The 22,854-nt window shown below is 38.2% G+C and overlaps 1 protein-coding gene across 2 annotated transcripts in view; it reads right to left on the bottom strand.

Annotated features, from left to right (window-relative positions):
• Positions 1–22,854, bottom strand: part of TBC1D5 (TBC1 domain family member 5) — a 324,891-nt gene that overhangs the window by 34,593 nt on the left and 267,444 nt on the right. Inside the window, exons 18-20 of one of the 2 annotated variants that reach the window (XM_075143445.1) lie at positions 21,669–21,934; positions 17,193–17,261; positions 11,240–11,403 (exon numbers count right to left, since the gene is read on the bottom strand). In XM_075143445.1, coding sequence (XP_074999546.1) covers positions 11,240–11,403; positions 17,193–17,261; positions 21,669–21,934 — 499 coding nt within the window. The remainder of the gene's footprint in view (positions 1–11,239; positions 11,404–17,192; positions 17,262–21,668; positions 21,935–22,854) is intronic. The other variant, XM_075143446.1, reaches the window with a different exon arrangement.

Here is a 22,854-nt window from a genome sequence, read left to right as displayed (position 1 = left end):
CCGTGGACCTCCATGGGCTGCAGGGGGACAGCCTGCCTCACCATGGTCTTCACCACGCGCTGCAGGGGAATCTCTGCTCCGGCGCCTGGAGCACCTCCTCCCCCTCCTTCTTCACCGACCTTGGTGCCCGCAGGGCTGTTTCTCTCACAGATTCTCACTCCTCTCTTCCGACTGCTGCAGGTGTTGTGCAGTTTTTCCCCTTCTTAAATATGTTATCCCAGAGGTGCTACCACCGCCGCTGAAGGGCTCGGCCTTGGCCAGCAGCGGGTCCGTCTTGGAGCCGGCTGGCATTGGCTCTATCGGACGTGGGGGAAGCTTCTAGCAGCTTCTCATAGAAGCCCTCTGTGGCCCCCTCGCTACCAAAACCTGGCCACGCAAACCCAATACAAAACCATAACACAAAAAGTGACAGAGGAGTCACTTTGTGTTGGAGGAACAGCCCAGTCTTCCTGGTGTCTTGTCTGATGCTGGTCAATGATGGGTTGGGTAAAGTGTAATGAAAAAAGCATGTCATGACATAAACATGTCATGGTACTGCCCCAAATACTCTCTCAGGCTACACAGATTTGCAGATCAGGGATTTCTTGAACTAGAGGTGGGTTTTTTTTGTAGCTAATAACCTTTGGACTTTTCCTATATTAACTTGCCCAGTCACATTTTCAATTCTTTCAGTATTCACAGCAAGAGCACTAAGGAAACATCCCCTGAGCTCTTGGCAAATTGGCAGGGCAAATTAGAAAATAATTCTGATGAGGTATCGAAACATTTAGAGGAAAATAATGGGAAAAATGAGATTGATAGAAGGAAATCCTGAAGCCAGAGACTTGCTAAGAGTCTTACCAATACTTAAGCAGTTATTCATAAAATATACACAGAGTATACCTTTTGGATATTGGTAACATTTTTACATGTCAAACAAGATTCAGATGCATGGCATAAACTGCTTTCTCATTTAATTTTATGCAAATTTCCCTGGAGTAAAAAGCAGTGGTTACTCTTTCCATTTTGTGAGAATTTATATCATTTTCATTTTTTAATCTAACAATTAAACACAATATTTAACCTTTTAATCTTGAACCCCTGACAGCTGAATGTTGGTTGACACCCCCATCATTTTTTAATGATCTATGCCAGCCACAGAATAGTCTACTGCATATGCTGACATTTAAATCAGAAACCACTGTTTTTGAACAATGCATTACATACAGTGGAATTTAAGACAAAATTTTAATGTATTTAATTTACTAATTTAACTTCCCTATTATTTAATTGTATCACTCATGGACCCTCATCAGGACCAAGACCTCGCTCTGCTGGGTGCCATACAAACATAAAGAAAAAACCCGCTTCTCTAAAGGACTTAACAGTGTAAGCCAAGAGAAAACAGATGGCTGCAGACACACATATGGGGAGGACATGGAAACAATATGCTATATTAGTCAGTCTTATAGACATGGCTTCAGCATGTTAGCAACCAAACTGTTATCAATGGAAAGGTGGAATTTTCAGGAGAGTTTTTGTAAGGCATTTGCTTTGCAGATGTTTAGAGAAAGTTTCTTCTACATGGAAGGGGCTATGAAATGATTAGATGCAAGTTCACCAAGCATATCAGTCAGGCATAGAATATATATTGTTACCTTTACATTGAGAATTTTGCTACTTGCAAAATGTTTGCACAAATTGGAATTATTTCAGATATTAATATATTACCTTGGGAGGATACAAAGAAGTTCACATACTGCCTTCAGGTATTAATTCCTGCAGAAGTAGAGGTTATGTACTGATTTCCTGTGCTGAACCATTACCTGCCAATATTTCTGTGTCCCTGTGCTAGTTGAAGTATCCCCATGCTTAATATATTCCCAAATACCCCTTACTCAGATCTTCACAACTGTCATTTTTTCATTATTCATTATTTTGAATATACTTTCATCAATGTTAAATATTTTAAGCACAGTATTTTCAGATAAATCCTACAAACATGTATGTTGTTCCTTTGGACTGCATGCACAGTGAACTTGAGTCATGTTTTTATTTTACATCATTTTAACTCCTGCTCATGTTGTTTTACACCATTTTAACTCAGACTGCTTCTCCAATCCCAGGATGGTGTGAGGTAGCTTAAGAAGGAACGTCTGTCTTTCATTTTTTCTTTTCTTTTATTTAAACTCTCTCTTAATTTCACCGCGTAGTGCTAGTAGGCATAGTTGCTCAAATATTTGCTGATAGTTACATACTTATTTCAGTGCTTTCTTAGATCAGAACCCTTAAAGCACAAACAGGTTCTCTGTCAGATTAATAAAGGAAATGGTGGTGTAGTTATCCACCTTAAAGAAGGGTAAGGGGAATACAAAACCTACAGAAGCATACTTTTCTTTTTCTCTCTTTTCTCCTCTGCCTTATCATTAGTTTGACCTGTTGCTTTCCAACACAGAGATTTTGCTCTCTGGTAGTACTGTATGTCTCAAAATACATCAGGGGATATCAGAGTAAGCACAAATGAATCAGGTAAAAAGTAATTCTAGTAGTCTAGGTTCAAAATGCAGTGCTGTCAAAGTAAAAACATTTCAAGGCACAATGCATCCTATTCTACTCAAAAAAGGAAATTCAGAAGAATAATTACCTATTTTAAAACCTGAAACAGAACTGGCACTGTGTAATCTTTAGTGAACATATGTCCGTGACAACCCTCTGAAAGGGGTGGGGGAATGGGACTGAGAAAAACAAGAAAATAAAATGAAGGATCAAAGAAAGGTCAACAAAATATCCATTGTGACTCCTAGGAGCCAGGCTAAATCAGGTTATGTACCAACACTGCAAAAAAACCCACAAACCCTAAATTATTTGGTTCGGAGGGCTCTGACTGAAAACAAGTATCAAAAACAAGAAAGGAATTTTATAATACAGATAGATAAAAATGTTCAGCTAGGATGAGACCAAGACAAATTTGCCAATAAATTAAAATGCTAGAAGGCATTCACCTGCACAGGCACATATTTTTGGGCATTAGTACAATCCTGACTTCCTCTGTGTGCTTTCAGTAACAACACAGAAAGGGATGGCATCGCACAATGCTTTCCCAAGCTATGCACACGTAAACAGAACCAACAGATTATTGGTAAAGGATTAGATGAATAAATAAAAATTTCAGCCTTTCTGTACCTACCCCCCCCATAAAACAGCAAACAAAACCCAACAAAAGGGTTGCAACTCTGATTCAGAATAGCCTGTGACCCAGGAACTCTCTCTTCCAACATTCAAATTTCTAACATTCTAGAGTTAGCATTGTTCAAGGAGACCCACACTTTTTAAATGCAAGAAAAATTATGTTTTTCTTACTCTTTTTAAATTTGAAGATGGGTGAAATATATATACATGTCTATTACAATGCATTCTGTATCTCTAGCTTTTCTGAACTATAAGAAACAAGAATTCCTGTAGGCTATTTCTGCTCTTCTTCCAAACTAGAATAACTCTCTGTTCCTCTTCCTTGCCCTCTAGTTTTATGAGAACAGCAAGGTAAAAAATATTTATTTATAATCAGTATTTATTTATAATCTCTACTAAGAAGATTAGTGACTTTGAGGCAAAATATCTGTTTCATTGTGTTGATGTATAATTATCTATTTATTTGATTTATTGTCTCTTTAAACAAAGCTAAAAATATTTACATATAGTGACATTTGGAAGAAAGTGAAAGGTAGAGCCTCAGAGAATCTCCCTGGCCCCCTGACAGATCCATTTCATTTCAATTAAAACCCTGAAAATAGCTGAAACTCTGGCTCACAGCTTCTAAACACCAGGTCCTGCTGTTGAATTTCCATCTTAAACAGTTCAAAGTCAATTTGCCAATGTCACGCTGCTGGAGTCGGCTTAGTTTGCCACGTCCCACCTTGCCTGGAGACGTTAGTGGCAAAGGACCACAGGCTTGGACATTTTCCAAAGCAGCTCCCACTGCTGAACCTATTACTGCAACAGCTTCCAGGTGCACCAGCCTCAGTCGCAGAGCTCGAAACCAGCAACCGTGCTACTGGAGCAAGGGCAGGACTTTTTTCATCTGAGCTGGGTGTTTTTCCTCTTAAAAATACCCCACTCCTATGCTCAGATAATCTCTCCTTCGCAGGAAGATGGAGAAGGATAAACATGCATAATGGAGAAAGCTCTTGCCTAGAGACAAATAAAGTAGGGATGGAAAGAAACCTCTTTTTCAAGCAGACAAGACAAGCGGCACTTATCTACCTGCTGCCTGCACAAGTCCACCTGCCGGCACTGCCCCATGGGACTGCCGAGAGACAGTTTAAAAACAAAAACCATGAAAAGCTGGAAGATCTATGGAATGCAAAACATTTTGCATAACTGATTGTGGATGGGTGGGCACTGAACAACTGAGAAAATCAGTAATATTTCACTCGGTAAGGGAACAGATAAGAACAGAAAGAGCTGTAGGGTAATAAAAATTACCCCTTCGAACAGAAATGCTGATAAAAGGTTTCTCCCAGTGCTGGTGTTGACATTGTTGACTTAATCATATTGGAATATTTCTTCATAAATAATAAAACTGAAATATTAATTTAGATAGTATGACTGTAAGTATTCTGGAAATAGCTATAAATAAACACATACGTGAATGAGCATCTCATTTCCTCCGTTATGTTTCAGTATCACATCTGACAGGCTTTCTGCCTATCTGGTACACACATTGCTGGCCTTTAAGACTGCATAAGCCCACTACAGCAAATGTAAGAGAAATACGTGCAGAGGAAAAAAACCCACCATTTTATGATTTTAGGGTGCTCTGAAACAATGCGGTAAGTATACTTCAATGCATATGGAGACGGAATGACTAATATATAGATAATCTGCAATGAATAAAGTTCATGCTCCATGCTTCAATATTATATTACTAAAGTATTTGGTTGAATGTTATTGAAAGAGTTGATCAGGTGTGATGTACTTATGTAATTATGCTTCTTGATTTTGCTGCCTGAATAAGCATTTTAATATACACACAGTTCAACATACACACAGTCCTTTATGAAGGACTCTCAAAGTACACCCTTTGTTAAACTCATACTCAGTTAAATTTTTTTTAAGGATCAGTTGCAAAAAAGTTTCACTAACTCCTTCTTTGTTCAGGCTGGATGTATTTGACCTTTGATATGATTCCTAACATGACTGAGGATGCAGACCAGAGCAGGATCTTATTATTTAGGGTTTTTAGAATCTCTGGTTACATTGTCCAGAGTTTAAGGAGGGTAAAACTTAAGTATAGTGATTATGCAGAGACTGTAAATATACACCATTTATACTACATTGTTAAAAGAATGGAAACACAAGTTTTGTTGTTTTTATAGGGAATAATTTGATTTAACCAAACACAGACAAAAATAAGAATCAAGCTGTTAAACACATACCTACAATTTATCTCAGTGGGAAAACATCTCCCAAACACAGAAACCCTTTCCGCTCAAAAAAAACCCCCACTAAAACAATAGCCTGATTTAGAGATGTTTCTCATCCACGTTTATGTTTTCGTTGAGAGTTCAGTACAGGTCTCTCAGCTCTTATGGAAAAGGACAGTAATTTTGTGGTGTTATCTTAACAGAGCAGGATGAAGGGATGAGATTTCCACTGAAAAGGAAAAAAGGGCAGCTCAAACCACCAACATAGATCCTCAGATGTATTTTCCTTTGCCACTGGGATGCTGAAACATTAACTTCATGATTAATGTATGGAAAGAGGATGCACAGAGCAAGTCCTGTACCTGCTGGTGGTAACATGACTGCTGTGGAGTGAAGGATCATACTTCTTGGCTCCTAAGTCACTTTGATCTCTTTGTAAACATCGCTGATAGTCTCATTCATTCACGATTTTGGTATTTTTTAAATTATCCCTGACAGTTTTAAAGGGCTGCCCAATAATTTTAAAAGTTCTTACTGCCTTCTTTCAAATTATATCCTTCTAATTTGCTTCTGTGCAGAAGTTACTGGCAAGTATAATTCAGCTGCACGTATCTGAATCTCTTGTACCAGAGAAAGACAACAGTTTACATTGACATTTTTAAAATCTTCCAAATGGCCCCACAGATCTGTTCTGTATACATGTTATTGCTCATAATATGACAGAAAAAGCACTGCAGAGCTACTTGGGTTTTTATTCATCTTTTTTTCTAAGCAATTAACTTCCTGTTTTTATCACAGTACAGTTTCTTTTCCCTGAAATGAATCACTCCAAAAAAAGATAAGGAGCATTAGGATTCAAAGCTGCCACTCATGCATACAGCTGTCGTTTTACTAAATTATATGAAACTTGCAAGTATTTCTAATAAAAAACCCTAAAAGGCAGCTTATTTTTCTTTGTACTGTTTTCAGCTCTTCCATTTCAGTTACGGCATGTTGTGGGAGCCTGAGGAAGGCAACTGAGAAAAGAATCACACTTCGAAAATATCTCAGAGGTTTTTGTACAAACTCTGTTCATGCGACCTGGCAGCATCTCAGATTTAATATTCTTTTCATCTATCCCTAAAATTAGACAAGCACTGAAGTACTAAATAACTTACATTTTTCAGGTGTTTGAATTGGCCTATCGCATCAGAATAAGAAAGACAAAAGCCCTACAGTATTAACTTCAGTTAAACGTTAGGGCACTGAAGTTTGTTAAACTTAATGGCACTGAGAACAATCATCATGTCTTTAACTTTAGGCCTAACAAATCCAACATACTGATCAGGCAATTGGCTGCTGTACACAGATGTTAACTTATTCTGGGCACATTTTGTGAAGCTTAACTAAAAAAGGACATTTCATCACAGCATTTGTATTTCCAAATAAATGTTTGGCATTGGTAAGTATGGACTGACAAATATTTTGCTTAAAACCTTTTAAAGAGATTTTAAAAATAATAGTCAGGGAAAAGATATATGGGAATAAAAACCAAGTCTCCAAGGTGTGTACCATGCACAAAAGACACGCTCTTCTTCAAAGGAATTTTTGCATGCACCTTTTTTTTTGTATAGTTGTCTAGTATTTATTTTATTATCTCTTTGATTTTTGTATACCACTTCTACTTGAGCAAAACTGTCAAGATTGTATGCTTAAAATCAGGTTCCTAAATCAGTAAAGCAGATGCCTATTTAATTGAAAATAATGGCATTCATTAATTTTCTAACCTGTAGGGGTACTCATACCTAACTTCAAATCAGTCAGACTAGCTATATAAATCACAGACAGTAACAGTTGTTTCTACCTGCTTGTGGGGACAACAGCATATGTTGTCAAATTTGATTTAATTAAAAAGTCTGTGCAATCAAAACCAGCACGATACATGACACTTTTGTTCAGGATTTTTTTGCTAAGAAATGAGGATTGTGATTGACCATGTTTTTAAATTATTTTAGTGAAGAAAATAAACTGCTCCAGATTTTCCTTAGAAATGTTTCCTTCTTGGGAAGCTTTTAACTAACATATTTTCCAAATGGATAATTTGATTTTTCTTATCTTGAAACCTTTTATGTAGAAATTTACTTATTAAAACATACAGTTTCTTCAAATCAAAACTTTCTTTTCAGTCAAACCCATCTTTCTCCTGTGGTTTTTCTTATGAAAGTTTTAAAAATGTTTATATTGTTCGACTCAAAGTTTCCTCTCTGGCACATCTCTATGGCTGAAAGCAATTTACAGAATATTCTGCCAGAAACTGCAGAATCAACGTCTAAGCAGCTTTGCTATTTGCCAAAAAGAGGGGTAGACTGTCCTTAATGGTTGCTGGAGATGTAAATGAAACATAATGAGAAATAAACGGACCACAAATGCACCCGATTTCCCAACTCTGCCAAAAGGAGAGGGCAGTAGGCAGGCTATGAGAGGAAATTTTCTAGGACTTTATTCCAGCAAGACTGACCCAGCCAGAAGATAACGGGCACTGGAGCGCATTATATATTAGAAGTTCCTGTTCTTGTTTATGGGAAGACAGCTCCAGAAACTGCAACCTAAGTTACTCCTGTCAGAAAGCCACAAACTAAATAAAAGAGTAGGGAACCATCTCACTGCTGAGCGCAAAACAGACTTTCAAAGACATTTGACGGGCCTCACGTTAACATACAACTGAGTGCCACTCAATAGTAACGTGAAAAACATCAGGCTGCCATGGGTTGCCAAACCATGATCTGATATTGTGCATTCAGCCCTGAGGCTGTAGATTCACTTCCTTAACTAAATAAAACAGGGGACATCTGTTTCTGACAACAGCAGTAAAAAACTCATTCCACTGATCTTTGCATTTGAGAGGAAAAATAGATCTAGAAGGCTAAATATAACGCAAATGTCACTACCTTAAGAAGTCCTTAATATGAGAAATGGACACATGCTATTCCTGGAGGTAATGAATCAAGTTAAGCATCAATTTTGATCACAAGTCTCCCAGAGAAAGTCCAATTTGTTGGGCTGGCTTTAGACAAGTCACATTCCAGTCACAGAATCACAGAATTGTTGAGGTTGGAAGGGACCTCTGAAGCTCATTTTGTCCAACCCCCTGCTCAAGCAGGGTCAACTAGAGCAGGCTGCCCAGGACTGTGTCCAGATGGCTTTTGAATATCTGCAAGGACGGAGACTCCACAACCTCCTTGGGCAACCTGTGCCAGCGCTCGGTCACCCTCACAGTCAAAAAGTGTTTCCTGATGTTCAGACGGAGCCTCCTGTGTTTCAGTTTGTGCCCATTGCCTCTGGTCCTGTCACTGGGCACCACTGAAAAGAGCCTGGCTCCGTCCTCTTTGCACCCACCCTTCAGGTATTTCTATACATTGATAAGATCCCCCTGAGACTTCTCTTCTCCAGGTTGAACAGTCCCAGCTCTCTCGGCCTTTCCTCCTAGGAGGGGTGCCACAGTCCCTTCATCACCTTTGTGGCCCTTTGCTGGACTCTCTCCAGTATGTCCATGTCTCTCTTGTACTGGGGAGCCCGGAACTGGACACAGTACTCTAGGTGCGACCTGCGATGACGACATTCCTATTCACCCCATGACAACAGTAATGTCCTCTGGTCTGTGAAAATCATTTTTTTTAGCTCCATGTTGAAGGACGTATTTTTATGTATGTATTCTATTTCTGCTTTGCTTGGGAAGGGCATTAATTAGAATTACAAAAATGAAGGGGAAACGGATTCTCTTTCATCTGTTACACCAAGAATGACTGATTTTAAAGGCATCTTTTTATAAAGTGATTGATGCATGGCCATGTTCCAACACAGGTAATTTCCCCAATACTTAACAACATAATCTGTATAATTATTAGAGACAAATGTAACAATGTAGACCAAGTTCAACTTTATAAATAAAACAAAGATGTGAACCATTATGTTTTCAAGTTGTCTTTTGCCTCCAGAAAAGAGCTGTAAATGAAGCAACGATGAGTCTGGAGTATCTGATGCAACTATTTTGGGACCTCAGGATGACCTCTTTGGGGTTTTCTTCTCTACATGGAAAACCAGGTATCATGAAATTTACAGGAAAACAAAAACCAAACATCATCTTGAGCAACAGAGAACAGATTTAAACAAACCTTTTCCTCTTGGAGCTGCTACAAATTCCTTTTCCCTCTAATAAAGGTCAGTCAAAAACTGAATGTAAAGAAATAGAGCCTAAAACCTTTTCTAGCTGTTTAATCATAAAATGCTACAATATAAAGTATATATCACAGTTCAAAGAATTCTTTTGAAAATCTATGCTCTGCTTAGTCTATCATGATTACCAATCTACTGAAAATTATTGTAAGGACTACAAATCCGTTCCAATGAATACACCTTTGTCCAAAATCCTTGAAAAAACCATCAATAAAATACCACAAATTTCGGAAATTATTTACCTGGAAAACATGTTAATTATTAATGGATTCTAATTGAGTATGAATATTATAATGGCAAATTCTTCTATGTCTCCAATTAGAGAACTAAGGAGGAATTATTCTTAAACTCTACTAGTACAAAAAGCCCAAGTTCTGGCCTGGACAACAGTTGCACACAAAAGCTGGATTTAGATCTTGTTAAACCACATAAAAAGAAAAGTTCAATATTGGTATATTTATTTTTCTTCAACTCATGAGGACAAACAGAGAGATATTAAGTTTTTGTTTTAAATTCAATTCAATATGTCTTAAATGGACTCAAACCAAAATTATAGCTTCGTGCTGACAAACCACAAAACACAGCTTTTCTTTAGGCAACATTAAAGCATGTGGAACAAGAATTAAACCCTCTCTTTCAGTGAATAAAAACTGAACAAAGTTGTGCAAAACTGTGCATTTCATTACAACATTTTAAATACCAAATTCAAAATATGATGTGACTTAATAAAGGTTCTGCTGTTTAAAGACAAAAATGTTGAGATGTTCAGATTAAACTTCTGCACACTCTTTACCTCTGAACACCTGAAGAATGCTATAATATAGAAATATTGCTATTCCAATTCCTATTTATTGAAATCAATAGGAAGTTACATGAGCATACATTTGTGAAAATGGCATGGAGAAAACCCCTATGCCTTCCCCTTAGAAAAAATACAACTTTTTCCATCTACTACATAGCTGGTTACTAATCAGCAGAAAGACAATGGGAAACGTGTATATAAAATAAAGAAGAATCCTCCTGCTCCATGGTATATGAGGTTGACCAAAATAGCGCTCCTAAAATATCTTTGATGGGATGAGAATTTCTTTGGAACACACCCATGATAAGAGCCGATTTTCTTGGATGAAAACAATCTGTTTAAATAATAGTTTCTTGTGGCCAAATGAAAGGTCGGGGCTGTGCAAGAAATAGAACGGTGCCTGCAGACTACAGATGCTACAGACTCTGGAAACCTCTGATGTATTAAGGAATTTCAGGGACAGCAGATGGACGTGTTTGGATCTGCTGAGCATTCGTGCTTCCCACTGAACTGTTTATTAACTTCAGGACTACACCAAAAGTCTAACAAAGCAAATAAACTTACAGGACTTCTCTCCTCTCTTCTCTCCTCAGAGGCAACAGGCGCTTTCACAGTTTCATTTCAGGTAGGATTATGGGATGGAAGCCATAATGGAGATGTTACTCAACAGAAACAGTTGAAATAGCTAATTTCTGCTTTTGCCATTAACGTGTGCTTAGGGAAACATTTCCAAGTGCAAGTGCTTAATGAATGGGTGAAATGATTGCCTCTAACACGTAATGCAGTGTGACATTAAAATAGCTTAAAGAGTTAAAGAACTCACCGATTCTTTTCTGCTCATAGTTTTGCTTTGGGAACGGGAGCGGGAGATTGTACTGAAAAAGGAATCCTTTTTTGACGCAGACAATGGCGGAGATCCTGTAAATTCACGTCCTCCAGACAAGCTCTCTATGCTTGGAGATGAACTGATGTTTTTTGAATTTTGGCCTGTAAAGCAAGTATAAAGTAACAAAAGAATTAATGAACGGGCAGTTTCTTTTCCTTGTGAATACTTCCTTGTCTTAATTGACATTCACTGAGATTCACAGATAGATCAACATAGAATGAAATGTTGAAGTGTGTCAGCATGCACTGTGACATTGAAGGACTATTCTGACATACATGGAACTTAATTTTTGTGTGAGAGAAAAATACAAAATCTTAGTGTATATATAGATATATACACAAACACAGACTATCTAGTATATACATATATATGCTAAACAATATATATAGAGAGAGATAAATACCATCTCAGTATATATACCCTATTACATCCACAGACTGAGGACCTTCTCTTCCCTGTGCAGCATGATGACCAAAAGTACCAGGTCATAATAAAAAAAAAATCTGATGTCATCAACACAGCAAAGGAAATCCTATTTCTCTCAACAAATAAACTGTAAAACTTGGCAAAGAAAGCTAAGGACAAGAACGTCAAGATTCCAAGAATGGGTTGGACATCTAGATGACAATCTAGACTTACAACAGGAAAAAGTAAGTTAAGTTCAGGAAAGAATGTAAGTTCTCGTGCTTCAAATTTTAAAGCCATCTCCACCTAACAGACATTTCGAAGAAGTCTACTCAATAGTTACTTATTGTCATTTCATTTTCAAAAGAATCTAGTGTTGTCCACTGTCATAGGAAAGACATCTGGGTAGATGCCCGGGCTGTTTCACCATGACACTGTATGCAGTCAGGCAGTCTTTGATAAGGACCATTTCTTCCAGCTGAGGCCCACAAAGTGTTCTGAAATATTTAACTTAAAATTTTGATTAGCTCCAGGGAAAAAAAAAATCAAGATGTCAGTTTTCATTAACTTTCATTAAGAAAATGTTGCATTAGGACAGAGTAGTTTTAAAAAACCTTTCTATTATGTGTATGAGGAAGTCAATCCAGAGTGACCCAATGCAATTCTAGAATTTTCCATTCTGAAAAGAAGTAAAATAGCAGGTAAAACTAAAGCTCTAGAATTCTTCCCTTTTCTTGTTTTGTCGGCTATTCTGAATCTGTTAATGTTCTCCCTTTTTCCTTTCCTTTGTTTTTGGCGTGCTTTTCATGGCTACCATCTATAGCATCAAGAATGATCCTCTGAAACTAAATCATTCAGATGTCACAGATGCAGCTCCATCTCCTTTGCAAGACTGTGAGCAAATTTGAAACCACCTCCCTCGCAGATGCCAGTGGTTCATCCTTCCTTGTTCTGAGCTGCTCCCACTCTCTACACCAGTTTTACTCCCAGATATGCCACATATTATTGCACAGACCTTACAATGTATTTAGTGTTTTGTCATTGTGGAGGCACTACCAATTTTGAAAATACAAAACTAACTCCTTTTCCGGAATGGGTTAGTCTCCCCTTCATCATGCACTGCGGTCTTCCACCATGATACCGGTTTCCAGAGAAATAAAAGAAAACTAAAAGATAAAGAAATGAAAGAAAATAGAGGCAGAAAAGGCTGCAGAAAACACAGAAAGAAATTCAGATTTAGATACAAAGGGAGAGCAGCTCTGATGAGATCAAATGTTTTAAACAAAAGGAAACAACTAGCAAAACCTACTCATACAGAAACAACTTAATTTAATTCAGTCATTTAGGATCTAGAGCGCTAACTGTCCTCGAAGTGATGTGGAAGTCTGCGGTGCCATGCTCGGCCACCTGTCGGGTGGAGACAAACCCCGAGCCAAGTTCTCCACGGTGTTTGACCTACGCAGCATATATTGCACAGCCGCAGCCGCATGAAACCAGCAATTCACATTTTCTTAAGGGAATAAATACATATCTGTTTAAAACGTCCTCTTAGCAAGAAGACTGTCAAATGCAAAGAGATTGAACTAGCAAAGAATAAAACATCACATGTGACAAAACAGACCAAAAAGGACAAAACCCAAGAAAGGATCTGGGTTTAATATTCTCAACGTTTTCTGGAAGAAAATGGGCATATAAACTGCTTCCCACCTTCTCCTTCATTCTCTCTTGCCTTATTTTGCTCTTCTCTCCCCTGACCCTCCTACATTTTATGTCCTGCTTCTCATACTCCTGTGGACCTTCCTCTGTCTGCTTCCTCCTCCTCTTCAGACCCCTCCACATTGCCTTTTCTGCTTCTGTGACTTCCTTGGTCCAACTTTTTCCTCTACATATTCTTCCCTTCCAACTTCATTCAACTGCATTTTTCTGTTTCTTCCCAGCCCTCCTCTTGTCACTTCTCACCTACTTCTTAGTCTGAACAGTTTCCTTAAAGTGCAGGAGATGGAGGCTGTAAGATCTCACTTAACTGTTGCCTTCACATTTTAAAGAGAAATGGGATGCGCATTAATTAGGTGAACATGAATCTCCAATTCTGTAAATAATTCTAGAAATGGAAAAGGAGAAAACACTGCATTGGCAAACAGCAGAAATAAGGAATTTTTTAGAAGATTTCTAATTTTAGGATAAAATTATGTCACTTGGCAACACCATTATCCTTACAGTTGCCTTTATGTAAGACGGAGACTTTTTATGCATTTCATAGTGGCAATTTACAATGGAAGTGTGGTTTTACAGAAGGTAAAACTTAAAAATAGTTTTGGAACAGATGAAATTACATATTTTAGCAAATAAAGCATTTATAAAAGAAATTCACACAGCTAAGCCAGAGCAGCCAATATAAATGGTAAACATAAAAAAAATCTATTTGGTGGACAGAGTAAAGTACAATGAAAAAATATTTTATTATGTATAAATCAGACTAAATGGGCTCTCTTTCCCATCCTAGTAATAAGAAGATATCTTCCACATAGGATCAAGATTAAAAAAACAAACAAAAAAAGTTAAACAAGGAGCAATGTATGTTTTTCACATACTCTCCACTGCATGGCCTGCACTTAACCCACTTCACCTGCAAATAAGCAGATTATGTGGTAAAATTCCATAGATAAAATTGAGAGAGAGACACTTTAAATATATTTGAGGAACCCATGCACATGAAATAATACAGCTTGGTAAAATGATGGAAAAATTATTTGTAAGGATTTTTTTTTTCCCATATTCTGTCTTTCAGCTCTAAGGAAAAAAAGTTCAAAATATAATAGGAAATTGAAAAGACAGAGAACTACCCTTAGGGCCATTGCTTTCCTTACTAAACAGCTACACTTCAAAAGATGGATCACAGTTTAGACGAATGGAATATGCAACTACTTGCATAACCAAACAAGAGAAGAAACATGTATAGCTGGGATTTTGTGGACGGAACAATACAACTGTCCTAAAAGGGAATTTGCTGAAATAACACCAAGAGCTTTGACTAATCTGGTTCTTATGGACTATAAAATATAATGAAGATGAAAATAAAAGCAATAAAAGATGTAATGAAACTAAGATAGAGATGCAGTAAAACAGAAGTGATAAAAATACTATTTCTGTATGTTTTATACCAAGGTAAGAAGAAAGCTTAGGATGCACCTGATCTTTCTGCATGAATAAGCAAATCTGAGAAAATTATCATCAGGAAACACTAAATTTTTACTCTGATTCCAACTCTGTTAACAACACTGTGACATGGATTATTTGGGGATGTGATTAAAAATTAAGCAAGACAGAAAGAATAGCACTTATGAATAATTACAGTGTGTTGCAAGTCATAAAGCAGAGTTCTTGGATTGTAATAGGCTTTTCCAATTTCCAGAGGAGTCATCACTTATACAATTGTAAATAAGAAAGCTGAAAGACAAGTCACACCAATCATACCTGTTTTCCCTAATGTAACAAAAAAAGCCACCTATCATTTTCCCAACACAGAAGTTTAGTGGAGCTGCTGCAAGAATAGTTAACTGAAGTCAGCGTGATGCTTTTGAAGTCTTTCAGATGTATTATGCGTCCACCGATTTCTGAGGCATTAATAATCCTCACGTAGCTTTGGAAATAACACTGTAGCACCGATGCAGAGATTTCAGGCTCTCGGGAGGATTACACAAAATGCCATTTGTATCTTCTTCTTCTATCATGTGTCTCACTGATTCCGCATTTTTCTTAATAAGCAGTGTTCTCCTCACTCGATAGCTCAAGAAGAAGGTCATTCGAGAGAGTTTCTAATTTTTAATTCCTCAGAAAAAAAAAGCAAAAAAACCCCCCACCAAACCAGAACTCTTACCCTCCAGTTACAATCAAAGTGTATAAAGTGATGCAATAAACTACAGTTAGTAACTAACCACACTCATCATCTTCTTCTTTAGCAGCTTAATCGGCAACCTGAGAACATCACTGAATCAAAACTTTCATTTTCCTCTGCTCATTCTATCAATCTCGGATAAATACGTTATGCCTCCTTAAAAGAAGATTAGAGAAATCTAATCTCTGACTATCTAAGCATATACCAGAAGGTCCTAAAGCCTATATGAAACAGGCTGAAGAAACCACAAGCATGGAAATCAAATAAATGCTTATGAGGCACACAGAACAAATAGCTAAGGATCCCTGACGTAAGCAGTAGTCAGAACACATTTCTGTGTAGGATGTCTCAAAAATATATATGTGCACACTAAAATGCATAAATAGTTCACAGTAATGATGCACAGGCTTTCATGCATTAAAAATACATCCCCTTCTAAGGCGAAAAGGAGTGGCGTTACCTCCGTGTGCTGGCTTCTAACTGGCTCACTACTTCCCTGTTGCTAATGATACTGGGTTACAAATGCTCTGCCTCAAAACCATTTGGAAAATACATGGATGTGGTAGTGGGAAAGGGGACTGAAGTGTTGGTATTGCTGGCAGGGTAGAGGGTGGAGACATGAAATGTCCTGAAAAGAAGAAGGAAAGTTAAAATGTAATGTAATCTATAATAGGGATTTATAATAAAGTAAAAGATGATGATGAGAGGAATGGAGAAGACCTATGATGAAAGAAAAGCAAGCTGCAGGTCTTACTAAGTTTGAGTTAAGTTGTAAGGGAGATAATCATGAACTTTGGAGGCGTCTACTAAACTATAGGAAAAGTCAGAGAAGACATGCACAAAAGGCAGACAAAAATGATGGCTCTCTGCTACAGAGGAAAAGAAGAGCTTTCATAGTTATAAAGAGAGCAAGGACAAAGATACCAAGAAGAACAGAAGTAAGGCACGATCTATAATTCAAAACCACTCAGATCTCCTCATCTATTACTCTGTATTTGCCACAGTCGGGATTAGAGTATTAAAATTTGCAAAAAGAATGATATGAGTTTTATAAAACTTTTAAGCTTCAGATAAATTAGTTTCCCTTTTTCTCCTACATTGAAATTGGAACAAAGGCTTCCAGCACTTTTAAAATGTATTCAAACCATCTCATCACACAAATGCTTATTATTTCAGGCCGAGGCAGGTAAGCTCCTCTTTAGTCAAGAGCGTTAAAGTAGATGTTCAGCTCAAAATACCTGCCTCAAATATAGCAACAGGGAAGTAACACAACTAAAAGAGACACTGATGGTCGAATCGCCCCACATGCCAAAGTGTGAGATGGACTACAAAGTGCAAGGCAAATACACATTTTTAACGAAGACGGATGCTGGCGTGCAGCGAATGTAACCGAAGGGCCACAGACAGCACACACAGGAGTGATGAGGCGAAGCTGCTTTTTTCTCTCTACACAACAGTGCCACTCGGTGGACGGACAATGGCAGTGAATGGAGACGCCACGCATGGAAAAACCCGCGGGAGGGGTGGCTGGGCAGCCGGAGGGTAACGCTGGAGGCGCGGAGAGCCCCGCTGCCTCCGCAGCAGCCGTACCTGGGAGGGCAGGGGGATGCTGCTGCGCGGGGCCCGGCAGCGCAGCATCGCTGCCCGCGCCCGCCTCGCCTGCGAAACAAACAACAGCGTTAGAGGGTTTCCCCAACAAATGCAACTCCCTGAAGGGAAGAGCTGCAACTCTGGGGTTTTTAGCTGCAAGACCCTGCTTTGAACACAAACGACATTGTAAGAGAGCAGCGTAACAGCAGGCAGAAACAAATGGGGAGTTTTAATAACCAGCGCGTTATATGCCGCACTCAGACATGTGAAAAAGCAGTGGTTTTAAGAGACTGATTTGTATCGAGATCTAAACTAAAACAAACAATCAAAACCATTTTGTTTCTGGTACTTTACACTGACAGTGTCATTCTGCTAGTTTGGGAGCATCATATTCTTACTGTCAATAAAATTTCATAATCACCTAAGAGTATATTTATATGGTTTTTAAAAAGGAAAAAAAAGCAGTTGTTAATCGGTGTTTTATTCCTTTAATTTTTATTCAGTTCTGCTATCAGTAAGGACAACTTCTTTTTCCTTCTGAAAAAGCATACTCATTTTCTAGACATAGTTCATAAATAACTCTAAATATGGAGATCATTTCTTTAGGGCATATTCGGTGACTGTGGAAATTCTGTTCGCGTTACAACAAATACCACAGAAGTATCAACTCATGAAAACAAACAGTAGTCTGGAAACTCTTTAAATAGCTGATCACAGTTTTGGCAGAACTTCGTCTTCAAACTGGTCCTCTAACGTGTCCTTGTGATAAAATGGCATTCAAATCAAAAGCCTTTTGGGTTTCAGGGTGAAAGGACCTAGAAGGAAAATTGTATCTGGCATTATCAGGGAAGAAGTGAAAGAGAAATGCTTTTTTTCTGGCAACACATTGCTGTTTGGTAATCAAAGAGTATCCAGTTTCTGAACGCTCAAGAATCCAGTGGAACACACAGGCCAACAATTCTGCTTTTTTCCTGTATTTTTTCATTATCAATATTTTTGCCTTTCAAGACAACGAACTCAACTGACAATCCAATGAACTCAAGATTTGGATTCAACCTTTGTGCCAATGAATTCCTTCATTGTGTAGAATCAAGAGAATATTTTAATCCCTTTTCTGTTAGCAGGCTACCTTGCATAAGTAATCAGTAATGATACCCAATCTTCTTCTGTGCTGAGGACAGGCTGAATCGGATTAATATATTATTAGGCGGAACTGGATTTCCAATTAGGTGTCTGGATACTTCGTTCAACTGTGATTTGTAAAGCTGAAGACTCATCTGGAATTATAGGCTTGCAATTATGGTTTTTTTTAATATTAGTCTGCTGTTTTTCCATTTACATTATCTAAATTATATGCGTTTTTTCTTGAAGAAATTCAGCAAGTACCAAAACTTCGGAGTGCGAAATAATTACTATCGATTATGTAAACCAATCAGCCCTCATCTAGAGTCCAGCACAAGCTACCCCTGGAGGTGGCAGCACGAATGACCCCTGCCACTGCTGCTGGTTTGTGAGTGGTAACTGTCTAAATGGAGCTGTTAAAGCTGGGATAGGATTATTTTGCCAGTCCTGCAAGATATTTTGTTACCAAGGACTTCTTCACACTTAATAAAAAAGTAGATCAGGCAATTAATTTAATCTCTTCAAACTTATAACTCTCTACATATTAACTTGAATTATCAGCACTACTTGAGCATTCCAAACCTGAAAGGACTAATACAATATGAGAATAATGGATAACTTCTTTTATGACTGGATGCCTGTCAGATTTACAGTACTTCTGTCTGTCATACCGTCCAACTGAGCATCTGTGAGCGTTAGATCAACTGGAAGTGCAAATGTCTATCAATTTAAATCCTAAATCTGTGCCTCTGCCTACCTCAGCTACATAACCAAGCGCCAGGAGGTTGAGGAGAGCTGAAGAACAGGAACATAAGACAATTAGTGACAGCTAGTCAGTAACTTGGAAGCCTTATAGTTATAAACCACGCCAAATAGCTTTTAGATACTCAAAAGCTAGAGCAGAATCCAGAGTTTGAAAAAAGCCAGTGCAGAAGGTAAAAAGGCATGTAAGAAGTTCAGCACAAATCAGAGTGGAATGAGAGCTTCTCAGGGTACGGATAAGTCTAAAATCCTAAATCTTAATGCCTGGGACAGAAGTACCCGCAACTTCTCAGAGCTGTGGGGAGTGCCCTCATTCACTGGAGATGCTGTACAGCACTTTCTTGAGGTGGTGATACTGTCCTTCTGCACAGAACTGAAAAGACTTATTCTCACTTTTAAGGCGTGATGGAGATGGTGCTGAGTTGTTTACAAAGGTATCTGCATCATGCTCCAAAAGGGTCTTTTTAGCCTGTCTCCGCCACAGTGTCATTGCAAGTAGGGATTTTTTTTTTTTGCTAAGCTATTCCTACATTTAAATTTACTTCAGAGCGAACTCACTGGGCAGCCTCTAAGAGACTTTGTATTTCCTTTGCCATTTTGGGTTTCTCTTTACAAATATAAATTATGGCACTTGCAAACGTACTTAGCTGCTGTCATTTAAAATTTCTATCCAACTACAGGCAATATGCTGATAACTATACAGGTCTGGAACAACAAGCATGGCACTAATATGTAAAACAAAACTCACTGTCATCTCAACTGATTAAAAAAAGTATATTTACATTTTGTTGCCTTTAAATTACTTCTGCAAGAGTTGTACCAAATATGGATAGACAGGATAGGGTGAGAGAAAGCTGCAGGTACCGAAGCGCTGCAGTATGTTTTATTTCCTCTTACCATGAAAATGCTTTGTGCCCTACATCATAAATTTGTGTAATTTCTTGATAACTTTATCAAATCTCCATATTCCTGTCGATACATAAATATGTGCACAGCTCGTACGCGACAATGACCAAACATAACTACAATTCTTTATTCTGATTCTTGTGTGGAAAGTGTCAAGTGCATTTCTGGATGACGTCAGTTGGCACATACAAGTGTGAACAGGGTCATCCTTGACCAGCTAGATCAAGATTACGCTACAATCAATTCCACCAATAGAAGTTGCTTCAAATTGTACACTTTTTTTATATTAAGCAGGGAAAGAAAATAACCACCCAAGGACTACTTTTCAACCCAAAAGGTAGAAAAAGAATAATGTGATAAGGAAACTATGGAAAACTTTTTTAAAAAAGCAAACAAAAGAGCCTCTCCAAAATTGTGGAAATAATTTTGTTCCACACCTAATTTTACTTCCATTGCTGTGAACAGGATTTGCATCAAGGATTCACTGCGTTTCAGTTTCACGTTTGCACTGCAAAACCCTTGCTGGAGCAATTTCTGAGATTATTCTACGATTCTGAGAGAAGCTGCGTATCTGGATTTTGCCAAGCAGCTGCAGTGGCCCTTGCCGAAGTGCCTGTACCTCTCTGCTTCCAGAGAACGGTTGTACCTTTCAATTCTGCTCCCTCAGTGTCTGCTGGGGATGCGATGCATCATGAAAGGACTAACTTTGGACCGTATGGGTGCCACAGGAAAGAGAAAGAACACCAACTACAGCTACAAAGTGTTATTTCCCTTCTCTTACACTTTCAAATCTGGTGAAAAATACGATGCAATCCTACGTAATGGTTCAGGGCAACCAGCACCAGCCCTCAAACTTATAACCATTACTTAGGACGAGTTGCTAGAAGCAGCAGATACCGTATCACTCTACATACTCCTTGCAAAGAACACACTGCCATCGGCTGTCTGAAGATGAAAAGCAGTAACACACCTTGAGCGTGGCAGAGTATCGGAAACAACTACCGACGCTGAGCTTGTGACTTTGTTGTTTGCATAAACTGTCCTCAAGAAATATAAAGAAAAGGCTCAAGAAAAAGAAGTAGTATTTACTAAACAGAGAAGTGGTATTTACTAAACAGTAGATTTACTAAACAGAGGGCCATCACAAAATATTAAAAGTCAAATACATGTTATTGTTCAAATAACTTCTCAAATAAGCTCCACACATTCTAAAGGGAGTAAGATTTCATTTATTAAGAATTACTCTGTAATTGATCTAACTTCCTTCACTCATATTCAGATAATATTGTTATGCATGGGATTTGTGCCAATAACCTGAAAAAACCTGTATGAAATTAGTCTTACAGTTAAAAATATGTTGCATTTAAAAGACTGAAAAATGAATCGGCTAATGTTTTTGGTAACAATGTAGTTTGTTGGTATGTCTAATGTAATTTCTGGTTAATATTTTTTTAAAGGTTCAAAAAACTTCCTATAGTATTTGTACATTTGTGAGATAACATTTAATTCTGTATTACATTGCAAACCTGCTCAGCATAGACGTCCTGCTTAACTAAATTCTGTTTTTTCTGTTTCCACCAACTATGTACCCATCGATATAAAATCAATAAAAGGACTTTCTTCAGTCCTTAAGACGTACAGCAGAACTTCCCCGTGTCGCAGCTCTGCCACACGTTTCTCCTTTACCTTTGCCCAGCTGAACTGGCATGCTTTCGGACTTCATCATCCTCTGCTGCTGTGCCTGGTGCTGATGGTGCTGGTGGTGCTGGTGGTGCTGAGGGGTTTCCACTGAGCTTCTGATGGGCATTGCAGGGGGAGGAAAGCTGTTCCCGCCGGCAGGAGCACCCCCAGCCCCACCTGAAGCCATAGCCGGAGCAATGAGCTTTCGGCCAAAATTCAGTAAGCTGTTGGAGACTTTGTTAATGTTCAGAGGGGCAGCCTTAGCACTGGCGCTGAAAAAAAGAAGAGGAGAAACCATCACATCCTTGCCAAGGGTTTGGACAGACATAGCAATGCACGCATTGTTCTCTAAAAATGGAGGAAAAAATCCGAGATCTGAGCATTACAAAGAGGATGTTTTACCACAGTCGCACTGGAATATACACAGGAACCACAGGGACTGCATGTGATCCGGGTTTTTCCCAACCAGTAGTGGACAAATTTTTTTGGCCCTTTCTTCCTGAGAAACGCAGACTAACCCCAAACAAAGGAAGTTTGTACCAATTTTCTTAATTTGCCTTTTTAAGTGGAAAAAAAAAAGAAAACGTGACAAAAAGCAATCCAGGCTCTGGAGTTCAGATTTTCAGCATTGAAAACTTCCTAAAACTGAATTTTTGCACTTCCTATTCAAAGACTGCTTTAATATTTACTTCTGCTAGATTAAATTCTCTTAAACGTTTACAATAACTCAAGCCTAAACATTTATTTCAATGAGCAAAACTACCACTAGACTGTATTTTTAGGTTGGCAGAGCTAGATGTCTCTTGCTTTTACTTTGCCTTCTGCCCAGCCCAGCCATTTCAAGCCAAGCGCTTTTTAATGGGAATCCTGATTTCATAAGTGATTTTGGCTGAAGAACGGCTTCAGGATATAACACATATACTGGATCATGATCCTTATCATTGTTACTTTTGATTTTTAACTACAGTGACTATTTAATTCACTTCAGTTATATGCAACATTAAGAATGAGGAAATTGGCCAACCATTTAATCTGTCTAAAATAAAGAGGCAAAGAAGCTTCTAATTCCCAGCAGAAGCGTTCACATAACCCAGTGATCAGCAAAGCCACTCCTGTTTGTTCATGCATTATTTTCCTGTTTTATATAATTAATGCTTGAAATACCCTTCACAGAAATATATCACAATCACAG

This window comes from Calonectris borealis, chromosome 2 (assembly GCF_964195595.1).
Source record: "Calonectris borealis chromosome 2, bCalBor7.hap1.2, whole genome shotgun sequence".
Lineage (NCBI taxonomy): Eukaryota > Metazoa > Chordata > Aves > Procellariiformes > Procellariidae > Calonectris > Calonectris borealis.
Note: the sequence above shows the minus strand (reverse complement) of the source record. Positions and strands in the feature narration are given on the sequence as shown.